Source organism: Mesoplodon densirostris, chromosome 4 (assembly GCF_025265405.1).
Source record: "Mesoplodon densirostris isolate mMesDen1 chromosome 4, mMesDen1 primary haplotype, whole genome shotgun sequence".
NCBI classification, from domain to species: domain Eukaryota; kingdom Metazoa; phylum Chordata; class Mammalia; order Artiodactyla; family Ziphiidae; genus Mesoplodon; species Mesoplodon densirostris.
This window is the reverse complement of record NC_082664.1, coordinates 42,849,841-42,877,223: the sequence shown is the minus strand read 5'-3', so window position 1 is coordinate 42,877,223 and position 27,383 is coordinate 42,849,841. Positions and strand designations below refer to the sequence as shown.

The following is a 27,383-nucleotide window of genomic DNA, read 5'->3' as shown; positions in this document are numbered from 1 at the left end:
AAGACGAAAAGACAACCCTCAGAATGGGAGAAAATATTTGCAAACGAATCAACAGACAAAGGATTAATCTCCAAAATATATAAACAGCTCGTGCAGCTCAATATTAGAAAAACAAACAACCCAATCCAAAAATGGGCAGAAGACCTAAATAGACATTTCTCCAAAGAAGACATACAGATGGCCATGAAGCACATGAAAAGCTGCTCAACATCACAAATTATTAGAGAAATGCAAATCAAAACTACAATGAGATATCACCTCACACCAGTTAGAATGGGCATCATCAGAAAATGTACAAACAACAAATGCTGGAGAGGGTGTGGAGAAAAGGGAACCCTCTTCCACTGTTGGTGGGAATGTAAATTGAAACAGCCACTATGGAGAACAGTACCGAGGTTCCTTAAAAAACTAAAAATAGAATTACCATATGATCCAGCAATCCCACTACTGGGCATACACCCAGAGAAAACCATAATTCAAAAAGACACATGCACCCCAATGTTCATTGCAGCACTATTTACAATAGCCAGGTCATGGAAGCAACCTAAATGCCCATCGACAAACAAATGGATAAAGAAGATGTGGTACATATATACAATGGAATATTACTCAGCCATAAAAGGAATGAAATTGGGTCATTTGTTGAGACGTGGATGGATCTAGAGACTGTCACAGAGTGAAGTAAGTCAGAAAGAGAAAAACAAATATCGTATATTAACGCATATATGTGGAACCTAGAAAAATGTTATTGATGAACCTGTTTGCAGGGCAGAAATTGAGACACAGATGTAGAGAAGAAATGTATGGACACCAAGGGGGGAAAGTGGCGGGGGTGGTGGCGGTATGATAAATTGGGTGATTGGGATTGACATGTATACACTGATGTGTATGGAATTGATGACTAATAAGGACCTGCTGTATAAAAAAATAAAATAAAATTTCAAAATTTAAAAAAAAATATGGGAGGACATATGGGGTATATGTATATGTATAGCTGATTCACTCTGTTATAAAGCAGAAACTAACACACCATTGTAAAGCAATTATACTCCGATAAACATTAAAAAAAATAAATAAAAATGAAAAAACAAAAGTGAAGGGATCCATTCTAGTCATTTCTGTCATTACCTATCAATATAAGCTTAACTTCTCTGGACCCCTGGTTTCTCACCTTTTTTTTTTCTTTCTTTTTTTTTTTTTTTGGTACGTGGGCCTCTCACTGTTGTGGCCTCTCCCGTTGCGCAGCACAGGCTCCAGACGCGCAGGCTCAGAGGCCATGGCTCACGGGCCCAGCCGCTCCGCGGCATGTGGGATCTTCCCGGACCGGGGCACGAACCCGTATCCCCTGCATCGGCAGGTGGACTCTCAACCACTGCGTCACCAGGGAAGCCCTCTCACCTCTTAATGCAAGCATCTCTTTCACCTCTAAAATTGTGACTGAGCATTAAAAGCTCATTTTGGTCTCACAATTACATTTCTTTTTTTTTTTTGTGGTACACGGGCCTCTCACTGTTGTGGCCTCTCCCATTGCGAAGCACAGGCTCCGGACGCGCAGGCTCAGCGGCCATGGCTCACGGGCCCAGCCGCTTCGCGGTATGTGGGATCTTCCTGGACCGGGGCACGAACCTGCGTCCCCTGCATCGGCAGGCGGACTCTCAACCACTGCGCCACCAGGGAAGCCCACAATTACATTTCTTTAAACTACCAACATACATGCGCTAGTAGGACAGATACCAGAATATTAATTTGAGCATAACAGAGAACAGAATTTGGGGATGTTCATTTTTAAAATTCTTTTTCCAACTGCTTTATGCATTTCATTTTTTCATTGTCTTGTACTCTTAAATCTATTAGCTAGCCCTTTTTACAACTTCTGATACATATCTAGAAATCCATCCATAACTCTGGGACTATTGTAGTAAAATACAGAACATAAAATTTACCATTTTAACTTTTTAATTTTTTAATTGTGGTAAAAAATACATAAAATTTACCATCTGAACCATCTTTAATTGTCCAGTCCAGTGGCATTAAGTACACTTACACTGTTGCATAGCCATCTATCTCTAGACCTCTTTTCACCTTGCAAAACTGATATTCCATTGTAATAATATTCCATTGTAAGTATATACCATATTTTGCTTATCCATTCACCTGTCGACAGACAAAGTTTGTTTCCCCCTTTTGGCTATTGTGAATAATGCTGCTATGAACATTGGTGTAAAAATATCTGTTCAAGTCCCTGTTTTCAATTCTTTTGCTATATACCCAGAACTAGAATTTCTGAATCAAATTCCAAGTTTAATTTTTTTGAGGAACCACCATATCATTTTCCACAGCAGCTGCACCATTTCATATTCCCATCAGCAGTGCATGAGGGTTCCAGCTTGGGAATACTTTTAAACATAAAAAAAATTAATTATTTTTAAATAACATACAGTGCTTCCAAAACAAACACTGAAATGATTGTCTAAAACACCACCATGCTAATACAACTATCATTTTCTAAAATCTAAATGCTTTCTCACTTGTATATTTTTACAGAATTATACTTTATATAATTTTTGGGTTTTTCCACATTATAAATCTAAGCATTTTCCATGATATTAGAAAGCCAACATAATTATCATTTTAATATTTGAATTATATTCAACTAAAGGGAAATATTTTCTTAATCATACCTTTGAACATTCAAATTGCTTCCACTTTTACACCATTAAAAATATGCAATAGGGCTTCCCTGGTGGCACAGTGGTTGAGAGGCTGCCTGCCGATGTGGGGGACATGGGTTCATGCCCCGGTCCGGGAAGATCCCACATGCCGCGGAGCTGCTGGGCCCGTGAGCCATGGCTGCTGAGCCTGTGCGTCTGGAGCCTGTGCTCCGCAACGGGAGAGGCCACAACAGTGAGAGGCCCGTGTACAGCAAAAAAAAAAAAAATGCAATAAACACATACACGTATAAATCCTTTTTCTTCTGTTGAATACTTTCCATAGGAAGGTATTAATCAGCTAAAAGATATGCACTTTTTTATAGAGTTTTGGTGAATATCACTAATTTTTTTTTAACAAAGGAATCATATAGATTTGTATTACCCCAGCACTCTCACCAGAAGGAGTTGTGATGGGAGGTACCGTTATCCTTCTTCGTACCACTAATTCTCTAACAGATTGCTTATCACCTAGCAAACACACATGTTTATTAATAGAATTCATGAATGAATAAATGAGAATGCCATTTAACTGAATCCTAACTATCATTGAATCTTATTTCGTTTGCTAATTTAAGAGAACCAGTGCATTTTGGACTGGTTTAAACTATTTATTTTAACACAGTTAAAAATTTGGCCTTCAAATCAGGAGGTCCATAAAAAACTGAAAATATGTAGGTCTTCTTAGCATTTAAACGTTTTCCTACACATTTCCAATATGTAGGTCTTCTTGGTATTTAAACATTTTCCTATACATTTCCAAGTGTAATATAATTCTACTCAATTATAACCTTTCTTTCTAAACATAAAATATTACTGTGGGACCACATTCCTAACTTGCATAGTTTATGGTATTAGGTAGATACAGCTCCTATTTAGCATTTATGTATAAGCAAATGAAATAGTATCAGCCATACTCTACTTATCATAACTGAAGTGTAACTGGCTCTATGTTTTCTTTGTTCTTTTTTCTTATGAATTTTCTATTGATTAAACTGTTGAGTCCTTTGACATTAAATGTTTCTTTTCATCTTTGTATCTGCCAAACTGACTAGCACAAAAAAAGGATCTGTACATAGTAGGTAACAATTAATATTCTGGTATATTTATTATGCTATATATTTATTTTCTATTTGATCTAATTGAGAATAATTTTAAAGAATCATGATACAAATAAAGTATATATGCATTAAAAATACACATTACAGAGATCCCCTCTTTATGTTAAAGTAGTAGAATAAAATTATCAGATAAAAAGGAAGCTTTAAACTATCCTGACGTTTAATGTAGTATTCAAGTCTTCTTCATAGATTGTAAATTATAATGGGAATGTTACTAGAACTGTCAAATTCTTCCCAAAGCAATCTTCAAGCTAATCAACATAGACAATCACTCTTTTCATTTCTATAGCAAAAGGAAAATTTTAAGCAATATCTTTTGACTGTCTTGAAAATTGCTTAGCTGGAGGCTTTATTTTAAATGCAACAAGCCTGAAATATTAAATGTAATTTGCAATGCAGCCTAGAGAAAGAATGAAGCATTTAGTACATTTTTCCTGTTCCTGGTTGCTGCCTGGGTAGCTCCAGTACTTCTCTATCTTCGAAATCACCTTTGAGGGTTTCAACATCTTTTGACCACGACTTTTAATCAAAGAGGATAAACATAAAATAATTTGATTCTTATGTGGCAAAAATCTTAACACCACTGGCTTTGACATTTTTATTTAATTGACCTTAAACAGAAATTCCTCAGAAAGTAAACTGTTGGCACTTAACGAATTCTGATTAAGGTGACACATTACCCGATGTTAACATTGACAGAAATCACTGTCCCAGGAAAAAGTGGTCAATACTGAAGTTAGCAGAGTTTAGCTTTCCAATGATAATCATGTTTGTTTAGGTCTGCCTGACAATAAATAAGGCTCAATCTTTTGTTAAAGGATTGTTATTTAGAAAACTCATACACCTTAAAAAATCTGCACACACAAAAATGTTATAGCCTGTCTTTATTTCCACCCATACCATGAGATGTTTAACACAAAAATAATACAAAAGCAGAAATACAGAATTAAATGGAAATTTATGAGATGTAGCCCAATCTCTTAAAAGGAGGAAAGTGAAGTCCAGAGAGTTTGACTTGTTCAATGTCCAATTATTGAGTTTCTTGCAGAGAGTGAATTATAATTCAGATCTCATTATTTCTGATTAAATATGCTTTCTATAGCTCTATGAAAATCATTGGCCTTGCCCTTCACACTAAGAGCACTGTTTTCTTAATTTTCCACTATTTTAATCTGGAATAAAGTTCCCACATCCATTTATCCAACATGGAGGAAGAAAGCAGTTATTGAGTTCATGCTTTGATAAGGAGAGAGGAAAATACCGGTCTAGTAAATGGAGGTTATGAAAAGAAAAGAGGGCAAAGTATTTCAGAATGTCATCAGGTAGAGCTGCTTTTATTTCTGAATAGAAGGAGTCATTCTCTTTGGGAGGAGGCAGTAATGGATGGGATGTTGGGGTTATAATCGAAAGGAGGGGAAAAACAGCTCAGTGCCCTCCTCATTGTTCTTAAAGACTGTTCATTGTCTAATAAGGCAAACACTATTCACTATGTGCATCAGGAGAATCAGGAGAAAAAGGAATACATTTTATTTCTGGAAGAATCCACATCATATTCAAGTTCATATTTTTATGATGTATTATAGTTTTAAAGAAAATGTATAGTGGGGGAAAGAGACATAGATGAACAAAGGAAGTCTTTTTATAGAGTAAATGTAAGTTTTAGGTTTTCATAGCCCAATGTTCTAGCCCAATGTACATTTGGGCATATCAATGATACAGGAACAAGTTGCCCACGGATACTGGATTGTAGAATTCAGAGTGTACGACTCTACTCTAACTGGGCCATTTTGGGGGGGCGGTGGGAAAGTTTCATTTGATTTTTTCAGTAGAGAGTATGAGTATTTGTTTGGTATTGCATGTGTTAGGAAGGGCATATATGCCCTTATGCCCTTAAAATAAAGCTTATCTCTAAAATTTTATTCATTATTGTTGCCAGGAGAAAAAGTTATAAGGGAAAAAATTCACAGGGAAAAAAGAATCCACAGACAAGTTTTATATAAAAACCACAAACAAAAATGATTCATTGTTTCTTAACATATGGTTATTTCTACAAGTAAATGCATCTCTTTCTTGCACGTTGCTCTTTACTGGTATATACATTTTCCACTAATTACAAAGTCTTTTAGGAGGAAAATTTCTATGTAAAAACATGAATCTGTTATTGGCTTGAATTTTTTTTTTTTTTTTTGCGGTACACGGGCCTCTCACTGTTGCGGCCTCTCCCATTGCGGAGCACAGGCTCCGGACGCGCAGGCCCAGCAGCCATGGCTCACGGGCCCAGCCGCTCCGCGGCATGTGGGATCTTCCCGGACCGGGGCACGAACCCGTGTCCCCTGCATCGGCAGGAGGACTCTCAACCACTGCGCTACCAGGGAAGCCCTTTGGCTTGAAATTTATAGACAGAATTTTTTAATGCAGTAGGATTAATGATTGTTCCGATATTCATTTCTATACACTGATTTTCATTTAAACCAAGAGCCTAAAAAGCACCTCTGGCAAATTTTTAAAAAATTACTGGCATAAATTTTATTAAAAATTGTTGTGCTTTAAAATCATATTGCTAAACACAAACCATGTATGAAAATTTTTTCCATTAATACCTAGTCATTGCTGGTTCAATAAAACATGATTACCATGTATTTTATTTACATGTTATATATAACAAATACTTTTGATATGTATATTTTATGTATATATCTGTATGAATACACTAATCTGTGTATATTTTACATATATACTAAAATTAGGATTTTATACCCAACATTAGAAAGAAACCCTAATAATTTTGAGAATGTATACATAAATTCAGTAAATGTTCTCATTTAGCATAAAATGAACTAATTTTAAGGATTCCTATCGATGTAACTCTGAAGTGGTCAAGATTTTAAGCAGTCTCTGATGATCAGAGCTCAAAATTTACCAGTATACCAAATGACTTAGTGTAACTTCTAACTGTAATATAACACTAAAAAATAGCATTTTTCTCCCTATGAAAGCGTCAATACTGTAATCATTTATTCATAGAAACTAGCAACTATATTTTCAAATTATTTTCTGGATTACAAGTATTATTATAAAAACAAAAATCCACTGTGCCAGTTTTCTGGTTATACAGCAGCTTGGTGGAATTTGGGGAAGAGTAGGGGGGTGTTTTTGATTGTCAATTTATTTTTGTTTGTTGGCTATTTTACAAGTTAAAAATTATAAAAGCAATACATATTGATTGCTAAAAATATATTACCAGCATAAGAGTAAAGGTAAAAAGTAGAAGTCCCCTTCCTATAAAACCCCAGATGGGCTTCCCTGGTGGCGCAGTGGTTGAGAGTCCGCCTGCCGATGCAGGGGACACGGGTTCGTGCCCCGGTCTGGGAAGATCCCACATGCCGCAGAGCGGCTAGGCCCGTGAGCCATGGCCACTGAGCCTGCGCGTCCGGATCCTGTGCTCCGCAACGCGAGAGGCCACAACAGTCAGAGGTCCACGTACCGCAAAAAAAACAAAAACAAAAAAACCCTCCTCAGTTAACCTCTTCAGAGGTTGAATTCTATCATAGTTTCCTATGTGCCCATTAAAGATAAGTTTATACAAACCATGCTCATGCATACATCTAGTTTTTACATAAGATCATACTATACAAACTGTAGTGTAATTTAAAAATTTCATACCTAATATAAGTTGGACATGCTTGCATAGCAGTACATGTAGGTGTACATCCTTTTTAAATTAATTTATTTAAAACTGTTCCCTATTTAAGAACGTTTTGCATTTTGCTATTGCAAATGTTTTAAGTACATCTTTGTACAAATATTGCTACCTACTTAGGTGAGATATCTGTAAAGGAAGATATCTGTAAGGCATGTTTCTAGAGATAAAATTTCTCTGTCAAAGAGAATTGCATTTAAAATTTTGCTAGATAGAGCCAAGCTAAGTTTCAAAACGTACCTCTAAACTGCCATCCCACCAAAGCTGGTTATTGCTGATATTGTTGTTGTTATTTATATTTTTTGTATAATTTTATTTGCCAAATGTGGTTTCATATCCCCTAAATTATTTATCTGTGAGTAACCTCCAATTTTCATGCTTTTAAATATATTAACATGAAGAGGGCATCACAATGCAAGCTCTAGGAAATAATTCTAACCAGTGTGGACTTTCCCATTCAACAGCAATAGTATCATGAGTCTGGAAACATTATGAGAGGGTACATAAGCTTTCTTCAACCTTTAGGCAAATTACACCTAACTCTCCCCCACCGCCACATTCTTATTTAATTGCAACTTCAAACAGAAATTTTATCAGGCAAACTGTTTACTGCATTTCCTTATATATTCATTCTATAGGAAAGTGAAAATAATGTTCACACAATTCTAAACAATTGGTACACTTATAAACAAAGAAGTTAGCAGGCAAATGCCAGGAAAAGGACACCTATTTGAGGTTACTAACTTCAGTTCTAGCTTTAGAAATTAATGTTACTAATAATAAGACATCTTTTTCTTGGTAACACTGTCAACAGAAGAGGTTAACTGATGTTCCAAACTTAATACAGGACACTGGGGATAAAGACTATGAAATCTGCAGAGTCAACTCTTATTTATATATGCCAAAATAAAAGGGAATCATTGTTATTAATTCAGATCTGCACGTAACTTAATTTTTGTAAAGAGTGAAATTGTAAATATGCCTGGGGATATTTATAGAGTTTGGTTACGCTTAAAATTTGATCTTTCAGTGAAGTTATATTCACAAACTTTTACAAAATGTAACATAACTTTAAAAAATGAAACTTTAGCCTTTTAAATACTGCAATTTAGTGATTTCCAGGCTACTAATAATTCTGTGTTCCTTTTTAAATGACTATGTAAAGTAAGTTCCAGTGGTGATAACTTTCTAAAATAATATTAATTGAAACACCTCTAGAATTAAAAATGTAATCTATGAAGTTACTGATGTGAAATAATTAAATTTAAAAGCTACACAATAAAATTCAAAATTCTTCATCAAAATCAAAACCTGAGAAACTCTATCCTTTCACCCTACAGGAATTACGGTAAGATTTTCAGAACTGTAATTTAAAATATATTGTCTTTTATAACAAAGCTTAAAACCAATTAATGGCAAATCTATGATTATATTATACATTATTTGTTCTACTTATGAATGTCTGTGTGGTATGAGATATTTTCTATAATAAAGGATGTTTCAGTATGAAACTTCACAATTAACAAGTGGTCACTCCCTGTCTTTAATATCCTCATAACTCAATGTCACCCAACTCACGTGCCTGTGAATATGCTGGGACATACTAAAATTTCTACCCATCACATGCCCATTCACTTGGCATTTGTATACATTTACGTGCATATCACAATCTGTGATATAAAAACAATGAGATAAATTTCAACAAGCCATGTAAGAAATCAATCATTTTATAGTCCCTTTCGTCTTCTCTCCTGATGCTTTTCTTTGCAGCCACTAATATCCAAATCTTGGCATTCTCTTCCAATCTTGTGATTTCAACTTTTTTAAAAATGTAGAATACAGGGAGGGTACAGGGAGGGTAAATTTCACATAGGAGCTCCTTGGTTTCAGGGAGACTGAGAGGAGGTTCAAAGGACCCTCTTGCATCCGCCATTCCTTAAATAACTTTAATTCAAAATAATCAATGTGCCACTGAGGGATATTTTGGGGTGGCCTGCCCAGGCCCCAGTAGTTCTAACTCAGGCTTCCAGACCCCAGAGCTTCTACTCTTAACCACTCTATACTGACTTCCTAGCGGTAGCTGATGCTTCAGAGATGTTTAATGTGGTACCGTGACCCATGATGACTGAGGTTCCCCAAAAGACTGGAAAACATTAGGGATGGACCAAATGCACACTTCCTCTTCACACCAAACTAGGAAAAGTCCTATCTGCAAATTGTATCCTCGAAAGCAAGTATGTATATACCTCATTGTCATGGATGGCACCCAGGGTTTTCTTCCATATGCTTTCAACAAACTACATTTTTCCTCTAGATAGATTTATATCTTCTTTTTTTTAATAAGCCTTGGCTTTCTTTTAATTAATACCAAAAGGTTTTCCCCATTATGGCCTGAAAACCTAAGTGCTTAAGAACTAAGCCATCATTTTCAGTAAAGCCACAAAAGAAACAAAAAAGGGCGCATTCATAGTTTTTAGATAAGGAGATCCTTATCTAAAGACGGTCCTCAAGCCAATCAGAAGTCTCGTGTATGCAGAACTGCTAGGTTATCAATCACGTGGGAAAACTCGGGTACCTTGATACCGACAAATTGGCTTCAACGTTCCGGTACTCGCACCTCTAAATCGTTAGAGACCAATTTAAAGATCTCAGGGGCCGCCTCCTGGGCTCCCAACTGGCAACTTGGAAGGTGTCCAGAACTTGGAGAAGCAATGAAACTTGGTGGAAAATGGAGGCAGTGGGTGATGGGCATGTGTTTAATTTTTAAACTAGCAAAACTGGGGACTTCGCGGGCACCCTGTAAAGATTCCCGGCCCTGAAATTAATACCACTAATAATCGTCTGCCAGTTTTTTTTTGTTTTTGATGGAACACGGTAACTCTGCCTTATTTTATTAATAAACAGATACTTTAGTGGCATGTTTCACTTATTGGTATTTTGGTTCCTAGTATTTAAAATACAGTCACAAATCCAATAATGGGGGGAAAAATTCAATGAAGGGGCGACAGCGAACACGTATATGTATGAAGTATCACTTAAAAGCATTTATTACCGTCGGTGTGTTGGGTGGTGACGGCCAAAGTGCGGCTGTGGTTAATGTACGTCGCAGGACCCTGAGCGGTTGGAGTCGCACCACGGCCCGGACTCGTCAGTCAGAACACTGGGCACCTCACGCTCTAAAAATGGCGGCCGCGCCTCTATCCACCAGATAGCACTACCCCAGAGGAACGTCACGTCATCAGGGCAACGACGCTCTTGCGTAAGGGCGCGACGCGGGTGAAAGTTCAGGGCTGAGGCTGCGAACCCTGGCGCCGCGTCTGGGCCCAAGGCGAGGCCGGAACCCAAGCGACTCCCAAGGTTTTCGGCCAGCCGAGCGTTGGCCCGGGCCTGGGAGCGGACGAAGCGCGCCTCTCCCTGCGCTCGGCCTCGCCTGGCGGGCCGGAGGCTGGACGCCCAGACGCGACCTCAGGCTGAGGGGCGGGGCGAGCCGAGCGCCCGGCCCTCCCCTGAGCACGCGAGCTCCGTTCCGCGCCGGGTGGCGCCCGCTGGAGTTGACGTTAGCCATGGAAACGGGGAGCGGGTCGCGACGCCACCGCGGTAAGCTGGTTACCCCGGCCGTCACAGCTCTTCTGCCTCCGCGTTCGGACCGCAGGCAGCCTCCCGGCGGGAGCGCCCTATACTGGTTTACCTGCAAAAACGCAGTCCCCGGGATGCCTTCGCATCGCCCCTTCCTTCAGGTGACTCGAGGTACGTTAGATCCCCGACACCCACCTGGGAACTTCTTGGTAGCCTTAATTTCCAAGCCTGTGCAGAGTGATTATTGCATTTTTTAAGACGTGAGATGAACTCAGTCGCTAGAGGCATCAATCTGGTGTGATTTTAATTTTCTTTCGTAAGGCAGCGTTAGCCTGTTGAGTTTTAACATTTTATTTCTAAGAGACACTTGCGAAATGGAAAATGGCCGTTTCAGTCTTAGTTTAGGGATGACTTTGTTATCCCAATAAAGTTTACACACTATGCCCCTTACTACTGTGTTCATTCTCTCTTTATCTCCCCTTTTGCCCCATAATGGTCAAATCATGGACCCCTGAACAGGAACAACCCTTTCCCCACTGATCTGCATCCTCTCTCCACAGCCCGCTGTTTATCAAGGACCAACATTTACTTCGATGAAGTCTACTCCATCAGAAGTCATTTATCAGGCCTCTGAATTAATTTTCTCTCTTATTCAGCTGTATAATATTAGGTGGATTTTTCCTTTGTTAGCTCATTCCTTCATTTAGGGCAAAGACCATCCCTTATATTATTGGGTGTCTACTACCACCTATGCCAAATTTCCAAACCGTTATCATAGCATCCAAAGCCAGTTCAGATGTTGCCATTTTAGTAATTTAACTGTTTGGGCACCTGACCATTGCTTTAAAATTTCCTACTTAAAGAGATGCCTGCTAGTTATTAACTGCCACAGAAAATACCACGTTGAGGATCTTTTCTGTTTCTTTTTCTTTTATAAGAACTTTATTGAGAAAAAAATTCACATTCCATACAATTCAATTTTAAAACATTTTCATCACTCCCAAAAGAAGCACTGTACCCTTTAGCAGTCACTCTCCCTGCCCCCAGTCCTCACTATATCCACCAGCCCAGGCATACTCTAATCTGTTTTCTGTCTTTATAGATTTGCTGGTCCTGGACAATTCATATAAATGGAATTATACAATATGTGGCCTTTTGTGATTAGCTTCTTCTACTTAGCGTTCTGTTTTCAGGGTTCATTCATGTTGTGGCATGCATCAGTACTTCATTGTCATTTATAGTCTATTACTATTCTATTGTATGGATATATTACATTTTATTTCATCTGTTGATGGCCGTTTATGTTGTTTCCATTTTTTGGCTATTAATAATATTTCTACTATGAATGTTAATGTACAAATTTTTGTGTAGACTTCTCTTGGGTAAGTACCTAGGAATGAAATTGTTAAGTCATATGGTAACTCTATGTTTAGCCTTTTGAGGAACTGCCATACTGTTTACAAAGCAGCTGCACTATTTTACATTTATCACTTGACGGTTCTGATTTCTCCATAACCTCGGCAGTACTTGTTATTGTCCGTCTTTCTGATGGCCAGTCAAGTGGATTTGAAGTGATATCTCATTGTGGTTTTGATTTGCATTTCCCCAATGAGTAATGTTGTTGAGCATCATTTTGTGTGCTTATACTGGCCATTGGTATATTATCTTTGGAGGAATTCAGATCCTTTGCCCATTTTTAAATTATTTGTTTTTTCATTATTAAGTTGTAAGAGATTTTTCTATATTCTAGATATAAGTCCCTTAACATATATATTTTTTGCAATAATTTTCTCCCATTCTGTGAGTTGTTTTCACTTTCTTCATGGTGAGAACCTTTTCTTTTAGACACTTTCCCCCCTTGTGTTTGTTTATGTCTTATCAAGCAGTCCTACCTGCCATGGCCATGCTGGCTTAGTTAACAAAAGTTTTCTATTTGACATTTGTATATTTCTCTTAGGTCCACCTTCCTCTGAAAACCCTTTTTCCAAATTTGTCCTTCTATTTCTTAATTCACAAAAGAAACTTCCCTTTCATATGTCAGTAGCTTGGTGTGATTGAAAAACTCTGTCTTCCTCCAACTGACGTTATGTGTTGGTTCAGTCACTTAATATCACTGGTTCTCAGTTTTACTTTCTGTAAAATATATTGATTTATTTCTGGTAATTCATGTGAGTGGTAGACTTCATTTGCCTGGTACTTGATTTTGAAGGAAGAGCTTATTAATCCATTTGAATTTATAATGGCTAAGATGTGTGAGGTGTGGGAAGGGTAGATTGGGATAGGAGCAGAAGTATTACTGGCAGTGCTGCACATTTATGCTGCTTTGATGTGACCTTTGGCTGTTTCCTACCATCTTAGTTTTCTGTAAGTAATGGAATGCTATCAGTTCATGTTCTAGTGTTATACATTTGGGAAGTGTGAATCATAGAACCAACAACTCATCATTCCACCTGGGAAGCATTGCCAATACATAATCTGCAATAAATAGATCCTTTGAGCTATCTAATCACCCCTCCCATCCAGTCAGTTTTCCCTACATACCAATTCCTGTGAATTTACAGAAAACTCTTAAATTGAAAGACCCTTCAAAATCTGGAATTTGAAAAATTACCATTTTGTATAGCCAAAGAGATGTTAAGGTCCTTGTTCTTTTTAGGTGCTTGGGTAGATTTTCCTTTTACTGGTAAGGGAGGAGTGTGCTTACTACATAACTGATAAACTAAAACACGAAATGTATTTTTCATCTTTAAGCACCAAATGTCTTTCAAAAGACTCTTCAAGAATCTAGCTGTTCATCCATGGCATAGCATTTGGTTCAGATCCCATAGAGTATTTTCATAATTACAGGGATAACTGTCTTTGCATCTGTAGATTCCTGTTAGTACCCTCAACAGTTAGTACTTGGCTATCTAAAAAGTACACATATGTGTTCTGGTGATGACAGATGATTTCTATCCAGAGTAACTGAGAAATTAAGTTGTTTCATATCTTTCCAGATTTAGTAAAATTTGACAAGTATATTAAAACATAATAAGTTTCCTGAAAGTACAACAAAACTATAGTTGAGGTACAGTGCAGAAGTGCTCAGTAAATATGTGTGGATTCAATATCATCTTACACCTGTTAGGATAGCTGTTATAAAAAAACAAAAGATAACAAGTGTTGGGGAGGATGTGGAGAAATTGGAAGCTTCCCACTGTTGGTGGGAATACAAAATGGCACATCACACAGAAGTAACACAGTACTACTGAAAACAGTATGGGGAATCCTCAAAATATTAAAATTAGAACTGCCCTGTGATCCAGCAATTCTGCTTCTGGGTATTTATCCAAAAGAATTGAAAGCAAGGTCTTTTAACATATTTGCACTTTCATGTTTACTGAAGCATTATTCATAATAGCCAAAAAGTGGAAACAAACGAAGTGTCCATCAGCTGATGAATGGATAAAGAAAATGTAGTATATATATATAATGGAGTATTAGTAAGCCCTGAAAAGGAAAGAAATCCTGCCATATGTGACAACATGGATGAGCCTTGAAGACATGGTAAATGAAATAAGACAATCATAGAAGGACAAATACTGCATGAGTCCACTTATATGGGGTATCTAAAATCATCCAAGTCCTAGAAACAGGGAGTAGAATGATGTGCCAGGCACTTGGGGGAGGAATAAATGGAGAGTTGCTGTTTAACAAGTTTTAGTTATACAAGATAAATAAATTCTAGAGATCTACTGTACAACATTGTGTTGCTAGTTAACAATACTGTATTGTACGATTGAAAATTTAAGAGGGTAGATCATATGTTAAGTGTCCTTGCCATAAAAAAAAAAATCTAGTGTAATAGAACAGAAAATAAATGTGTGGACTCAATGAATGAAGTCAACCAACAATAAAAACAATATGCTAGATTAAAAAAAAAACAAAGTAACCTTTGCTAACCAAAATCAGGCAATTGCTAAAACTTCTATTTCTAGGAATTCTTTTTGCCAAATTTAGAGTACTATAAATTCAGTATAATCCCCCAAAACTGCCACTTTTTTGTTATCTCTTTCTTTGTTTTAAGGGATTTTCAGGCTGATATATTGCATGATTACTGAGTTAAAGTTTTGGTAACTAGGTACTCCTTTCTAGGTCATTGCTAAATTGATCTCTGTTTCCTACCCTTTTGGATAATGGGTAAGAAATGTGGCTCAAATTCCAAAAAAAGTAACATTTCTATGGCTATTTTGTTGGCCTGCTTTCAGAGTAGCATATGAAGAAAGCATATGGCCTAAATGATTATTGTGATGCCACCCTTTATCCCTTAACTTCTCTTTTCACAGCTTAAAAATTTTTTTCTCTAAGCCTTGAGCCATTTTTCATTTTAACATGTTGGAGGTAGCAGCCATATAAATGCATCAATCTGTTGTCTTTAACAGTCTTTCAGAGCATATGCCAAATTCTCATTTAGGGAGTTAGTTTTAATTCTGATTTTATTTTTTCATGCTACTAATCCAGATTAGGACTTAGAAGATCTCTCTATAGAAATATAACTGTCATTTCATACAAAGAAAATATTTTTGAAGTATTCCAGGATCTGTAATTAAAGTTTAAGTCAAACAGTACCAATTTATCATAATTTTTGCCTAAACGAATTTACAGTATCTGTCATGTAATCCTCTTTTATCCTTAAAATACTAGAAAAAACAACCTGATGTACTTGCTACCTATCAAATTTCCATAATTTTTTTTCTTGTGTACCTTTGTTCATGACATTCCTCCTTAACTGGTATATCTTTTTAACTCTCCTTCACCTACCTAAATCTTTAAAGTTGTGATTGAAGCCCAGGCTGATATTTCTGAAAGCAGTTTCCATAAAACACTGCACACATAATCTATGATTAGATATCAAGGGAAAAATGGGTTCCAAGGACAAATAAGTTTGGAAAACTCAAATGACATATTTTAAGCAGATTTGCAGTGGTATTTTTTTTAACTTGAAGATGTCTCAGAGTCTTTAGTCTGCTGATATCCATTGTGACTCTTCAAGATTACAGTCTGGTGTATAATTTCTCAAACTTCTTTGACCACCGACACCTTTTCAAAACACATTCTGTAGGGCAAACAATCCTGTATCCTTCAGCCTTTCTTTTTATATTCCATTAAAATAAATGGCCATCCCAGTGTCCTCCACCATTCTCCTAAGGCTTCTTGAGGGAACTTACACCCTTCATACTTTTTCGTCTGCCCTCACTTTATTATCGCTCCTGCCTTATTTTGCCTCTTGTGTCTGCCGTTCTTCCTGTTTTTCTCTCCCAGTAAGAACTAGCTGCTCCTTCCTGGTAATGAAGGAGATTAAAGTGTAGCATAAGACAAGGAGCAAATTAAAATTGGACTTCTGACATGTTAAAATCCTCTAGCCATTTCCTTCTCCATGGGAGAAACCTAGCCATGTTTCTCCCTCAGGCCCATCCTGCTCCAGTATTACTGGGATCCTATACTGCTCTAGGCAAAATCTTCTCTGAGCCAATAGTACTATCATTAGACGCCATTATTTAGTCCATAAGAAAAATAGATGAAGATACTTTCCAAACATTTAAAAACTGGGAATAAAGAGTTTATGTGTTTACTGTTTTGAATGGGGCAGGATATGCCGGAAGAAGTTTTCAAAAACAGTAAATAACATCCAACTTCCCTTTTAACAACAATATTTAATGTTCTCCAACTTTAATCATCTTACTTAAGCTATGCCAGTAATGTAATAAATACATGCCTTTCTGTGCCAAGGTACAGTATTTTACTAAATATTATGGAGAATCAGAAGTATCTCAAGATTTGGCCCTTACCCACAGATAACTTAATAGTAGAGAAAAGAAAAACATTTGAAAAGATAACATGTAAAGAGGTGAACAATACAAGAAATGCCCTCTGTTGATACATGTTACAAGATGAGTACTATGAACAAGCAATGTTTTTGATACACAGATAGGAGAGAGGCATAGTTTGGTCTAAGTGCTCTGCAAAATTTTCAGAAAGGATTAGACTGAATCTTGACAGTTGACTAAGATTAGTAATTATGGATGGAAGGAGAAGACATCCTGGGCAAAGGAAAGGGTATGAACATAGGCACCCAGAAGGCCACGGGATGTGTTTGCAGGGCATGGGTTGAGAGTTCTAGAGGATATTTGGTATTTTAAAGAGGTGTCAAAATGTTATATGTAAAATACACACAAACACAGCCTAGTGAGTGTGACTTCTGAAATTTTTTACACTTATACACACCGAATAACCATGTATACAGACAAGTGTGTGTACTTTTTTTTTCTAATACAAACGGGATCGTCAGTGTGTTTATTGTACTTTGCAATATATTGTGGGCATCTTTCCATGTTTCCAAATCAACAGTAGATCTTGAGAGTATTCCACTGTCTGGAATATCATCACAGAGTATTCCATCAAATGGATAAGAACATTTAAACTAAATTTACAAAAGACTCTGAAGTACTAAAAGGTTAATGAATATGGGTAGTAACATGCAGCTAGATAATCTAGTTTATAAGATATCTTCAATTTCTGGCTTCCTTTCCCAGTGAGCCATCTCACCTTGTTCCTCACTTGCCTCAGTGGAGAAGGAGGGGCCAGCTTTTACCTAACTCCCTGGGGAAATTTCAGGTACATCCATCCAAGCTCGATTTCCTGTCTGATAGCATCATCCATAGATAATTGAAATCAGAATCTTTACTCACACTCATAGGGGCATGTCCTTACTTACCTATGGCTTGTACTGAACAAGCATATCAGTACAATACACTGACATCACTGACATCGGTACAGGAGATATGCTCATTCAGAGGGGAGGGAGGCAATCTTTTCATTTTCTGAGATTAAGCCATCAACCATTAAGGTTCCATCTGGCCCTGTGGTTCTGTTGTTTTGTGAGTACTTGCAGGGCTGTCATGTGAGTAAAAGCTATGACTTTCTATATAGAACTAAGGCTAGTAGCTGGAAGATATAAGACGATAAATGTTTACAGTATAAAGAATTTCCCAAAAGTATAGCAAGAGGTGCTCTAAGGTAGTAATTCTTAGTGATGACCAAAAAACCTTTTGTGATACCCAAAAGCTCCCTCCATGGCTGATGTTGGTTGGGTAGAAGTGACTTGCAGAAAGACTCTTAAACTGACAGGAAGAAAGGTTACTTTAAGATGGCTTTAAATTTTTTGTGTGTGGTAAAATACACAGAGCATAAAATTTACCATCTTGACCATATTTCTAAGTGTACAGTTCAGTGATACTCAGTGCATTCACATTGTTGTGCAGGCATCATCACTGTCTCTCCCCGTGATTCTTTTCATCTTGTAAAACTCTATACCAATTAAACAGTAACGACCCATTCTCCTCTCCCCTCAGCTCATGGCAACCACTGTTCTGCTTTCTGTCTGTGATTTTGACTACTCTAAGTACCTTGTAGATTTCTGTAGTATTTGTCTTATTGTGACTGGCTTATTTCACTATGCATAATGTCCTAAAGTTTCACCTATGATATAGCAATTTGCAAGATTTCCTTCCTTTTTAAGGGTGAATAATATTCCATTGTATGTATACACTAAATTTTGCTTATTTATTCATCCTTTGATGAACACTTGGTTTGCTTCCACCTTTTAATTATTGTGAATAATGCTGCTGTAAACGTGAGTATACAAATTATTTCTTTGAGACCCTGCTTTCAATTCTTTGTAGTATATATCAAGAAGTGGAATTCTTAGATCATATGGTAATTCAATTTTTAATGTTTTGAGGAACTACCATACTGTTTTCCACAGCAACTGTACCATTTTACCTTCCTACCAACAGTGCACAGGGTTCCAATTTTTCCACATCCTCGGCAACACTTACTTTCTGGGTTTTTTTTTTTTTTTTTTTTGATAGTAGCTATCCTGATGAACATGAAGTGTTATCTCATTGTATTTTGATTTGCATTTCCCTAATGATTAGGATGTTGAGCATCTTTTCATGTACTTATTGCCATTTGTGTATCTTCTTTAGAGAAATGTCTGTTCAAGTTCTTTGCCAGTTTTTGAATTAGATTGTTTGTGTTTCTGTTGTTGAGTTTTAGGAGGTCTTTATATATCCTGGATATTCATAACTTATTTTTTTCTCCCATTCTGTTAATTGTCTTTTCACTCTGTTGATAGTGTCTTTTGATGCACATGATTTAAGTTTTGTGAAGTCCATTTTGTCTCTTTCTTTTGTTACCTGTACCTTTGGTGTCATACCCAAGAAGTCATTGCCAAATCCAATATCAGAAGCTTTGTCCTATGTTTTCTTTTAAGAGTGTTGTTGTTTTAGGTCTTATACTTTAAAGCTCTTGATCCATTTTGAGTTACCTTTTGTATATGGTGTTAGGTAAGGATCTAACTTCATCCTTTTGCATGTGGACACCCAGTTTTTCCAGCACCATTTTTTGCAGACTATTCTTTCCTCATTGAATGGTCTTGGCACCCTTGTCAAATATTTGACTGTATATGTGAGGGTTTATTTCTGGATGCTTTATTCTATTCTTTTGGTCTATATGTCTGTCTTTATGAAGATGGCTTTAAACTTAATTTTTCATTTCTAACTTAGTATATGACCCCTGAGGTAATGCTTCACTAGCTGATCTTGTTAACAGGTAACTGTTTTTCAGAAACAGGAAAAGGGAAAGTTGAAGAGAACAAAATCCATATTATTTGATCCTTAGTTTTTTATGGCCCTTAAATGAAAATAATCTAGACTAAAGCATATATGGGTCCTTTTATTATTTCATGTTTTGCTAGTTCTGGTAGATTTTGGAAACTGACAAGAGAAAGAGAGACTAAAAATTGAGTCAGGAAGTGGTTTGCATGTGGTAACATAGTAATAATATGCTTAATAATAAGCATATCATCTGACTCTTGGAGTCTTTTGGTTTCCAGTTCATTGTCCTTCCTACTGCATGTTGAGCTGCCAGTGGCTTTTTATTGAAATGCTACTATTTTAGCAGGGTTTGACTTTTTGAATTATCAGAAAAGCCTAAGTTTACTATAATTGTTAAGTGATGTGACTAACACTTAGTATTTCTATTTTCCACTTCTATTTCCATTTCAAGTCAAAGGAATTATAGAGAATATCCTTATTTTATAGAGCAGGGGTTGGCAAACTATGGCCCACAGGCCAATCTGGCCCATAGCCTGTTTGTATATAAATACTGTAAAGTTATATTGGGAGACAGCTACTAATATCCACTTATCTATGGCTGCTTTTCTGCAACAACAGCTGGGCTGAGTCATTGTAACAGAAAAATATTTACTATTTGACCCTTTATAGAAAAATTTTGCTCACCCTTGTAATAGAAAAGTTAAGAAACAAACAACAGAAGCACTCAGGGAAATGATCGGTTAAACCACTAGCAGATTTGAGTTGAGAGTACTGGCTTTTGAACTTTCCTTTGACCTCAAAATCTGAAAATGTGGGTTACTTAAGAAATTCCAAGTTTATCTAAGTTCCAGATAAATTAATAGTGAATATGACTTTTTTCCAAATTAAAAAAAAAGTACTTAGCAACTGTTTGTTTTGTGCCAAGTATGTGTCAGGCAATGGGAAGGAGCTAGAGAAGTGAAGTTACAAATCCTGCACTAAGGAACTAACTAATGGAAATATGGGATTTTTCTCCCTCATGTTTTAAGTATGATATTTTCAAATAGTGATTTTTTTCTTTTTCTTAGAGACCGCTGTGTTACAGAAAAGGATGTGACTTTCAGAATAATCCTGAGTGAGAAGGATGAGTCCAGATGTGCCTCTGCTGAATGATTACAAACAGGACTTCTTTCTGAAGCGCTTTCCACAGACTGTTCTTGGAGGCCCTCGACTCAAGTTAGGCTATTGTGCCCCTCCTTACATATATGTTAATCAGATTATCCTTTTTTTGATGCCATGGGTTTTGGGTGGAATAGGAACACTTTTGTACCAGTTAGGCATCCTGGAAGACTATTATACAGCAGCACTTTCAGGTGGACTAATGCTTTTCACTGCATTTGTCATCCAATTCACAAGTTTATACGCCAGAAGCAGATCGGTGACAGTGGAAAGAATGCTGACCACAGATATCTTAGCAGAGGAAGATGAGCATGAATTTACAAGTTGTGCTGGTGCTGAGACCATCAAATTTCTAATTCCTGGCAAAAAACATACAGCCAATACCGTTTTTCATTCTGTTCTTGCTGGTTTAGTGTGTGGTCTTGGAACATGGTATTTGCTTCCGAATAGAATAACCCTGCTGTATGGCAGTGCAGGAGGCACTGTTCTATTATTTTTCTTTGGATGGATGACATTGTGTATAGGAGAATATTCATTAATTGTAAACACAGCTACAGAGACTGCAACTTTCCAAACCCAGGATACTTATGAAATCACTCCTCTTATGAGACCTCTTTATATTTTTTTCTTTGTTTCTGTAGATCTTGCACACAGGTAATAAGTTATCAAATACTTTATAACTTTATTTTTAAGCATACATAGTAAGAGCATTCTCCTTAGTATTAAAAGAAAAGAATCTATGAATTAAAAGTCACCAAACCATTGGGTGATAGGTTGTTTTGATGAATAATCTCATAGGACTAATCTTTTTTTTTTTTTTTTTTTTGCCGTACGCTGGCCTCTCACCGCTGTGGCCTCTCCCATTGCGGAGCACAGGCTCCAGACGTGCAGGGTCAGTGGCCATGGCTCACGGGCACAGCCGCTGCGCAGCATGTGGGATTTTCCCGGACCGGGGCACGAACCCGTGTCCCCTGCATCGGCAGGCGGACTCTCAACAACTGCGCCACCAGGGAAGCCCCAGGACTAATCTTTGTTAAACATTCATCCTAAAGCAGTAATTAAATCTTGTTGAAGAGTAAAAAGAAAACCCTTTATAAGATAAGATAAATAAGCAAAATTTCAGTCCTGTGTTTTACTTTAAATAAGGAGCTATGAATCTGTAAGATAGCCTGGGTGAAACCTGTGAAATGAGATGGAACTTTCCTGTGAAGGGAAAATAGAGAATTTATACACATAAATGTTAATGCACAGATTGAGTGGATTTAAGATGAATAGAATAACTTACTCAATTTTGTTATAGTAATTATATAGAATATTGATTTTTTTAAATCAATTTGCTATGGAAGAAAAATAGAAAATAGCAATTTTAAACAAAATTATTCGATGACTTCTTTTGCTTGCCTTTTCTAAATCTGACATTTCTTTCTCTGTTCCTATAGATTGCAGCTTTCTCTATCACAGGTAGAAATGTACAGGCACCACTTTATGGACTGAGTGTTTGTACCACCCCCATTCATATATTAAATCCTTAACCCCCAACATGGTGATATTTGGAGATGGGGTCTTTGGGAGCTAATTAGGATAATGAGGGTGGGGCCCTGGTATGATGGGATTAGTACCCTTATAGGAAGACACACTAAAGAGCCTGATTTCTCCCTCCAACATATGAAGATGAAATGAGAAGGCAGCTGTCTTCAAGCCAGAAAGAGAGTTTTCACCATACCCTGATCATGGTGGCACTCTAATCTCAGACTTCCAGACTCCAGGTCTGTGAGAAATAAATTTCTGTTGTTTAAGTCACCTGACTATGGTATTTCATTATGAGCTGGCTAAGATTTTGATACCAAGAAGATGGGTGCTCCCTTAACAAATACCTAAAAGTGTAGAAGCAGCTTTGGAACTGGGTAATGGGTAGAGGCTGGAAGAGTTTTGAAGTGTGTGCTAGAAATGTGGACATTAAAGGTAATTCTGGTGAAGTCTCAAGACAGCAGTGAGAGCATGTTATTGGAAACTGGAGGAGAGGGCAATCCTAGTTATAAAGTGGCAAAGAACTTAGCTGAATCATTTTCTAATATTTTGTGAAAGGTAGAACTTGAGAGTGATAAATTTGGATATATAGCCGAGGAGATTTCTAAGCAAAGTGTTGAATGAACAGCTTGATTTCTCCTGACTGCTTATAGTAAAATATAAAAGGAGAGAGATGAATTGAAGAAGCAATTGCTAAACAAAATGGAACCAGAACTTGAAGATATGGGAAATTTTCAGTCTATCCATATTGCAAAAAATGAGAAAGCATGTTCTGAAGGGAACACCAGGGGTGTGGCTGGACTGTCGCTCAGTGAAGAGTTTCTGAGTGATCTTTTCTCTTCCTGCATTCTTTAGTCTACCTAGTACAGTTGTATATTAATAATTTTAAATGACTTTTTCTATGCATTTTTATCAAAGACAAGTGTGAAACCTTCAGTGCTTAATTCATAGATTCTCAGGAACTGTTTGAATGAATGATGCATGTTTATATCATCTTAGCCACTACATATTAGGAACATCTTTTTCTGGGTGTGTGAATCTTAGTGTACAGAATTTGAAATCTTTTTATGGTTATTAGAAAAACAGTTTTTTCTTGCGGGCTTAGATTTTTTTGCTCTAGAAAATTACTGTTACGTTATCAGAAATTTTAGGATTTAAACATTTTTCTGTTATAAAAGAACCACAGTAATCATCTGTTTGATCATCCTGAGTCATACACTTAGGAAAGTAATCACAATGTTTGGTTATTTCAATTATGTATTCTTATATTGTGCTCTCCTTGTGTATAAACACTTTTCTGTACTATTGCTTGTTTATTTTAAGAACAAAAAGAGATTGGGGGGGTAAAATAGAACTTGGGTAACATTTCCTAAGTATACATATTTTTACACAAATTATCCTTTCCTTGAATATGTTAGCAAGAGAAGTGTTGTCTTTAAAAAAAAAACTGTACAAATCTACATGTTTTCCTTGACCTTCCTATGGTTTATTGTGTATGGTTTGATTTTCTTTTTTGTTACTGGAGTGTTTTCTTCTCAGAATGAAATGAATTTTATTTTAAAACTACACTACAGAAAGTATCCTCTAATTTAGCATCACATTGTTAACCTTGTGTTCGTTAATTCTCTCTGCTTATAAAAATTTGAAGGACATACATTATGAAGCAGAGTGCATTAGCTGGCATCGTCCTGATATCTGTGTAAGGAAGCACATTATACCATTATTATAATCAGAGTTGCTATGCATTTGCTTCTTGGCTATTAACATACACTTAAGTGTATAAATATTAGTTGCCTTTCTCCTTGACTTTGATTCCTAGCAGCTCAGATATTCAAGTACAATTATTATGCTATAAGTTTTGAGATTTAGTTTTCTCTTTTGAAAGTTGTCTTTGGAACTCCATAAGTACTACAGCGTTGTTGGTTTCCAGGCAAGGTGTTTGGCTAACCTTATTCCAAAAACTTAGTAACATATTGATAATGTTTATTCCTCTGTGCTTTAAAGTTTTTGTTAAATTATTTGAAACAATTTGATAATGTTAGGTATAACTGGTAAGTGCTGTACCAAAAACCAGTTTCTCCACTTAAGATAGAAGCCTTGCAAGTGGTTGAGAGTCCGCCTGCCGATGCAGGGGATACGGGTTCGTGCCCCAGTCTGGGAGGATCCCATATGCCGCGGAGTGGCTGGGCCCGTGAGCCATGGCCGCTGAGCCTGCGCATCCGGAGCCTGCGCGTCCGGAGCCTGTGCTCCGCAACGGGGGAGGCCACAGCGGTGAGAGGCCCGCATACCGCAAAAAAAAAAAAAAAAAAAAAAGATAGAAGCCTTCACTACTTTATGAGACTGTGTTGTACAAGTTTGTGTTCTCAAATCCATACCACTGTTTATACAAAATAGAAACAATATTATATGTTTGTTAAATTCCCAAGCTAACCCACAGAGACATGTTCATAACCTAATGTTGCTGACCTCTGATTTTAAATATATTGATTTCAAATTCCAGGACCTGGGAGCAAGACAGTACAGGAGAGAGTAGGAAAAAGAGAAGAGCTTACTCTCTTTGCTGGCTGCTAAGATATGAACAGCAGGAAGGCTTTGGCTTTTCCAGGGTTGCTTGCAATTTTAAATTTAAAATTTTTTAACTCTATAGAATCATTGGTGGAATTGCAGCCAATGTAGTTTAAAGATTTAAGGGAGAAATATTTTCGCCCTGTACTACACTTGTATACAATTGAGTACTTGCTGGTATAGAGGAAGAACAGGGGTCACAATTTATGTTTTTGATCTTTTGCAATTTGGGATTGGGACCTTCCTGTAAATATTCTTTTGTTTCAGGGCAGAGGTGGCTTATAGAGGGAGGTGTATGTGTTTTGTTTTTCCTTTAAAGATCTTCTATTTATTGTTTTGTATGATTTAAATATTTTCTTTTTATTGTAGGTTTATGGTAAATATACCAGTTCTAGAACAAATGAATCAGATTTTACACATCTTGTTTATATTTTTACCCTTTCTGTGGGCACTCGGGACCCTACCCCCACCTGATGCACTTTTCTTATGGGCAATGGAGCAGGTTTTAGAGTTTGGCCTTGGAGGCTCATCTATGTCAACCCACCTACGGTAATTATTTTAAATATTATAGTGATATGTAATTCATTCTCAAAGAACATTTTTTCTTTTCAAGCAGATCTTTTTTTTCCCCTCTGCAGGTTGTTAATAATGTTCATCATTTCTACTGGAACAGCTGTAACATCATATTTCATTCCCAGCACTGTTGGTGTGGTTCTTTTCATGACTGGACTTGGATTCTTACTGAGTCTTAACCTAAGTGAGATGGTTTTTGGCTTCAAACACAGTGTGACCAGACACAGAGTTGGAACCAAATCTAAGGCTTTACCCAATGGTTTGGAAAAACAGTTTACTTGGAAGGAATACCTTTTCTACAGCATTGTATTAGTCTTGGCTCTCTTAGAAACTGGTTTGTTGCATCACTTTGCTGGTTTCTCACAGATTTCCAAAAACAGTCCCCAGGCTATTGTTGGCTATATTTTGATGATATTATTTATAATACTATGGATACTTAAAGAAATTCAAAGTGTCTATATATTTGGAATTTTCCGGAACCCTATCTATCCAAAACATGCGCAGACTGTGACTTTATTCCTAGAGAAGCAAACAAAGCTCATGAAGATTGGTGTTGTCAGACGGATTTTGATAAATCTAGGTAGGAAGACAAATATTAATAAACTTGTATTTTATCTAGGAAGTGTACAAAAATATTATGGAATTCTTGTATTTGTATAATGTTATACTGCATACAAGTGTTTATTCTTTTATGTTTTGGTTTATATATTGGTTTTTTTAGCTCATTGCTTAAATGTGCTTATAAAAATACTCATAGGCCAAAATAAAATATGGTAGAAGGGGTTATTTTGCCTTCATTAAATTTGTCTTTTTTTGTTTGCCTTAGTGTCACCTTTTACTATGATAGCATTTCTTTCATTGGACAGTTCCTTACAAGGACTCCATTCTGTGTCTGTCTCCATTGGATTCACAAGAGCTTTTAGAATGGTAATGCTAATATGCACTTAATAGTATTTTCCTATTCCCAAATTTAATTATGATTTTATTTACTCTAACAGTTTACTTAGATTATCAAATTCTGCCTAATAAAGTGGTAAATTTGTGTACTGCAGGTATGGCAGAATACAGAAAATGCTTTATTGGAGACAGTCATTGTATCATCAGTGCACTTGTTGATCTCCAATACAGACATATGGTGGAACCGAAACCTGGATACAGGAATCAGACTCTTACTGGTAAATACATTTTTAACAGCTTTAATGAGATGTATTTCATATACCATAAAATCATTCACTTAAAGTGTAAAGTTCTGCAGTGTATATTCAGAACTTTGCAGCCATCACCACAATCTAATTTTAGAATATTTTCAACATCCCAAAAATAAACCTCATACACATTTAACAGTCATTTCCATTCTGCTCTCCATCTCATCTACTCCCTACTCCAGCCCCAGCAACAATTAATCTACTTTCTGTCTCTAAGGATTTGCCAATTCTGGACATTTCACACGAATATGATTATACAGTATGTTGTCTTTTGCATCTGGCTTCTTTCTCTCACATGTTTTCAAGATTCATCCATGTTGTAGCATATATCAGTATTTTATTCTTTTTTATTGCTGAAAAATATTCCATTTTATGGATATATCACATTTAGTTGATTCATTCATTAAATGATAGATATTTAGGTTGTCGCCACTTTTTTACTATTATGAATAATGCTGCTATGAACATTCAAGTACAAGTTTTTATATGGACATGTGAGTTCATTTCTGTCAGGTATGTTTACCTAGGACTGGAATTTCAGTTATGCACGAACTTTATGTCTTAACACTTCAAGGTATTGCCAAACATTTTTC

The 27,383-nt window shown here is 36.7% G+C and overlaps 1 protein-coding gene across 1 annotated transcript in view; it reads left to right on the top strand.

Moving 5' to 3' along the window:
• The first annotated feature begins 10,834 nt into the window (after positions 1–10,834).
• Positions 10,835–27,383, top strand: part of PCNX4 (pecanex 4) — a 39,887-nt gene continuing 23,338 nt past the window's right edge. The window contains exons 1-6 of the mRNA XM_060096113.1: positions 10,835–11,276; positions 20,830–21,574; positions 25,382–25,561; positions 25,651–26,165; positions 26,412–26,512; positions 26,638–26,760. Coding sequence (XP_059952096.1) covers positions 20,886–21,574; positions 25,382–25,561; positions 25,651–26,165; positions 26,412–26,512; positions 26,638–26,760 — 1,608 coding nt within the window. The 5' untranslated portion in view covers positions 10,835–11,276; positions 20,830–20,885. The remainder of the gene's footprint in view (positions 11,277–20,829; positions 21,575–25,381; positions 25,562–25,650; positions 26,166–26,411; positions 26,513–26,637; positions 26,761–27,383) is intronic.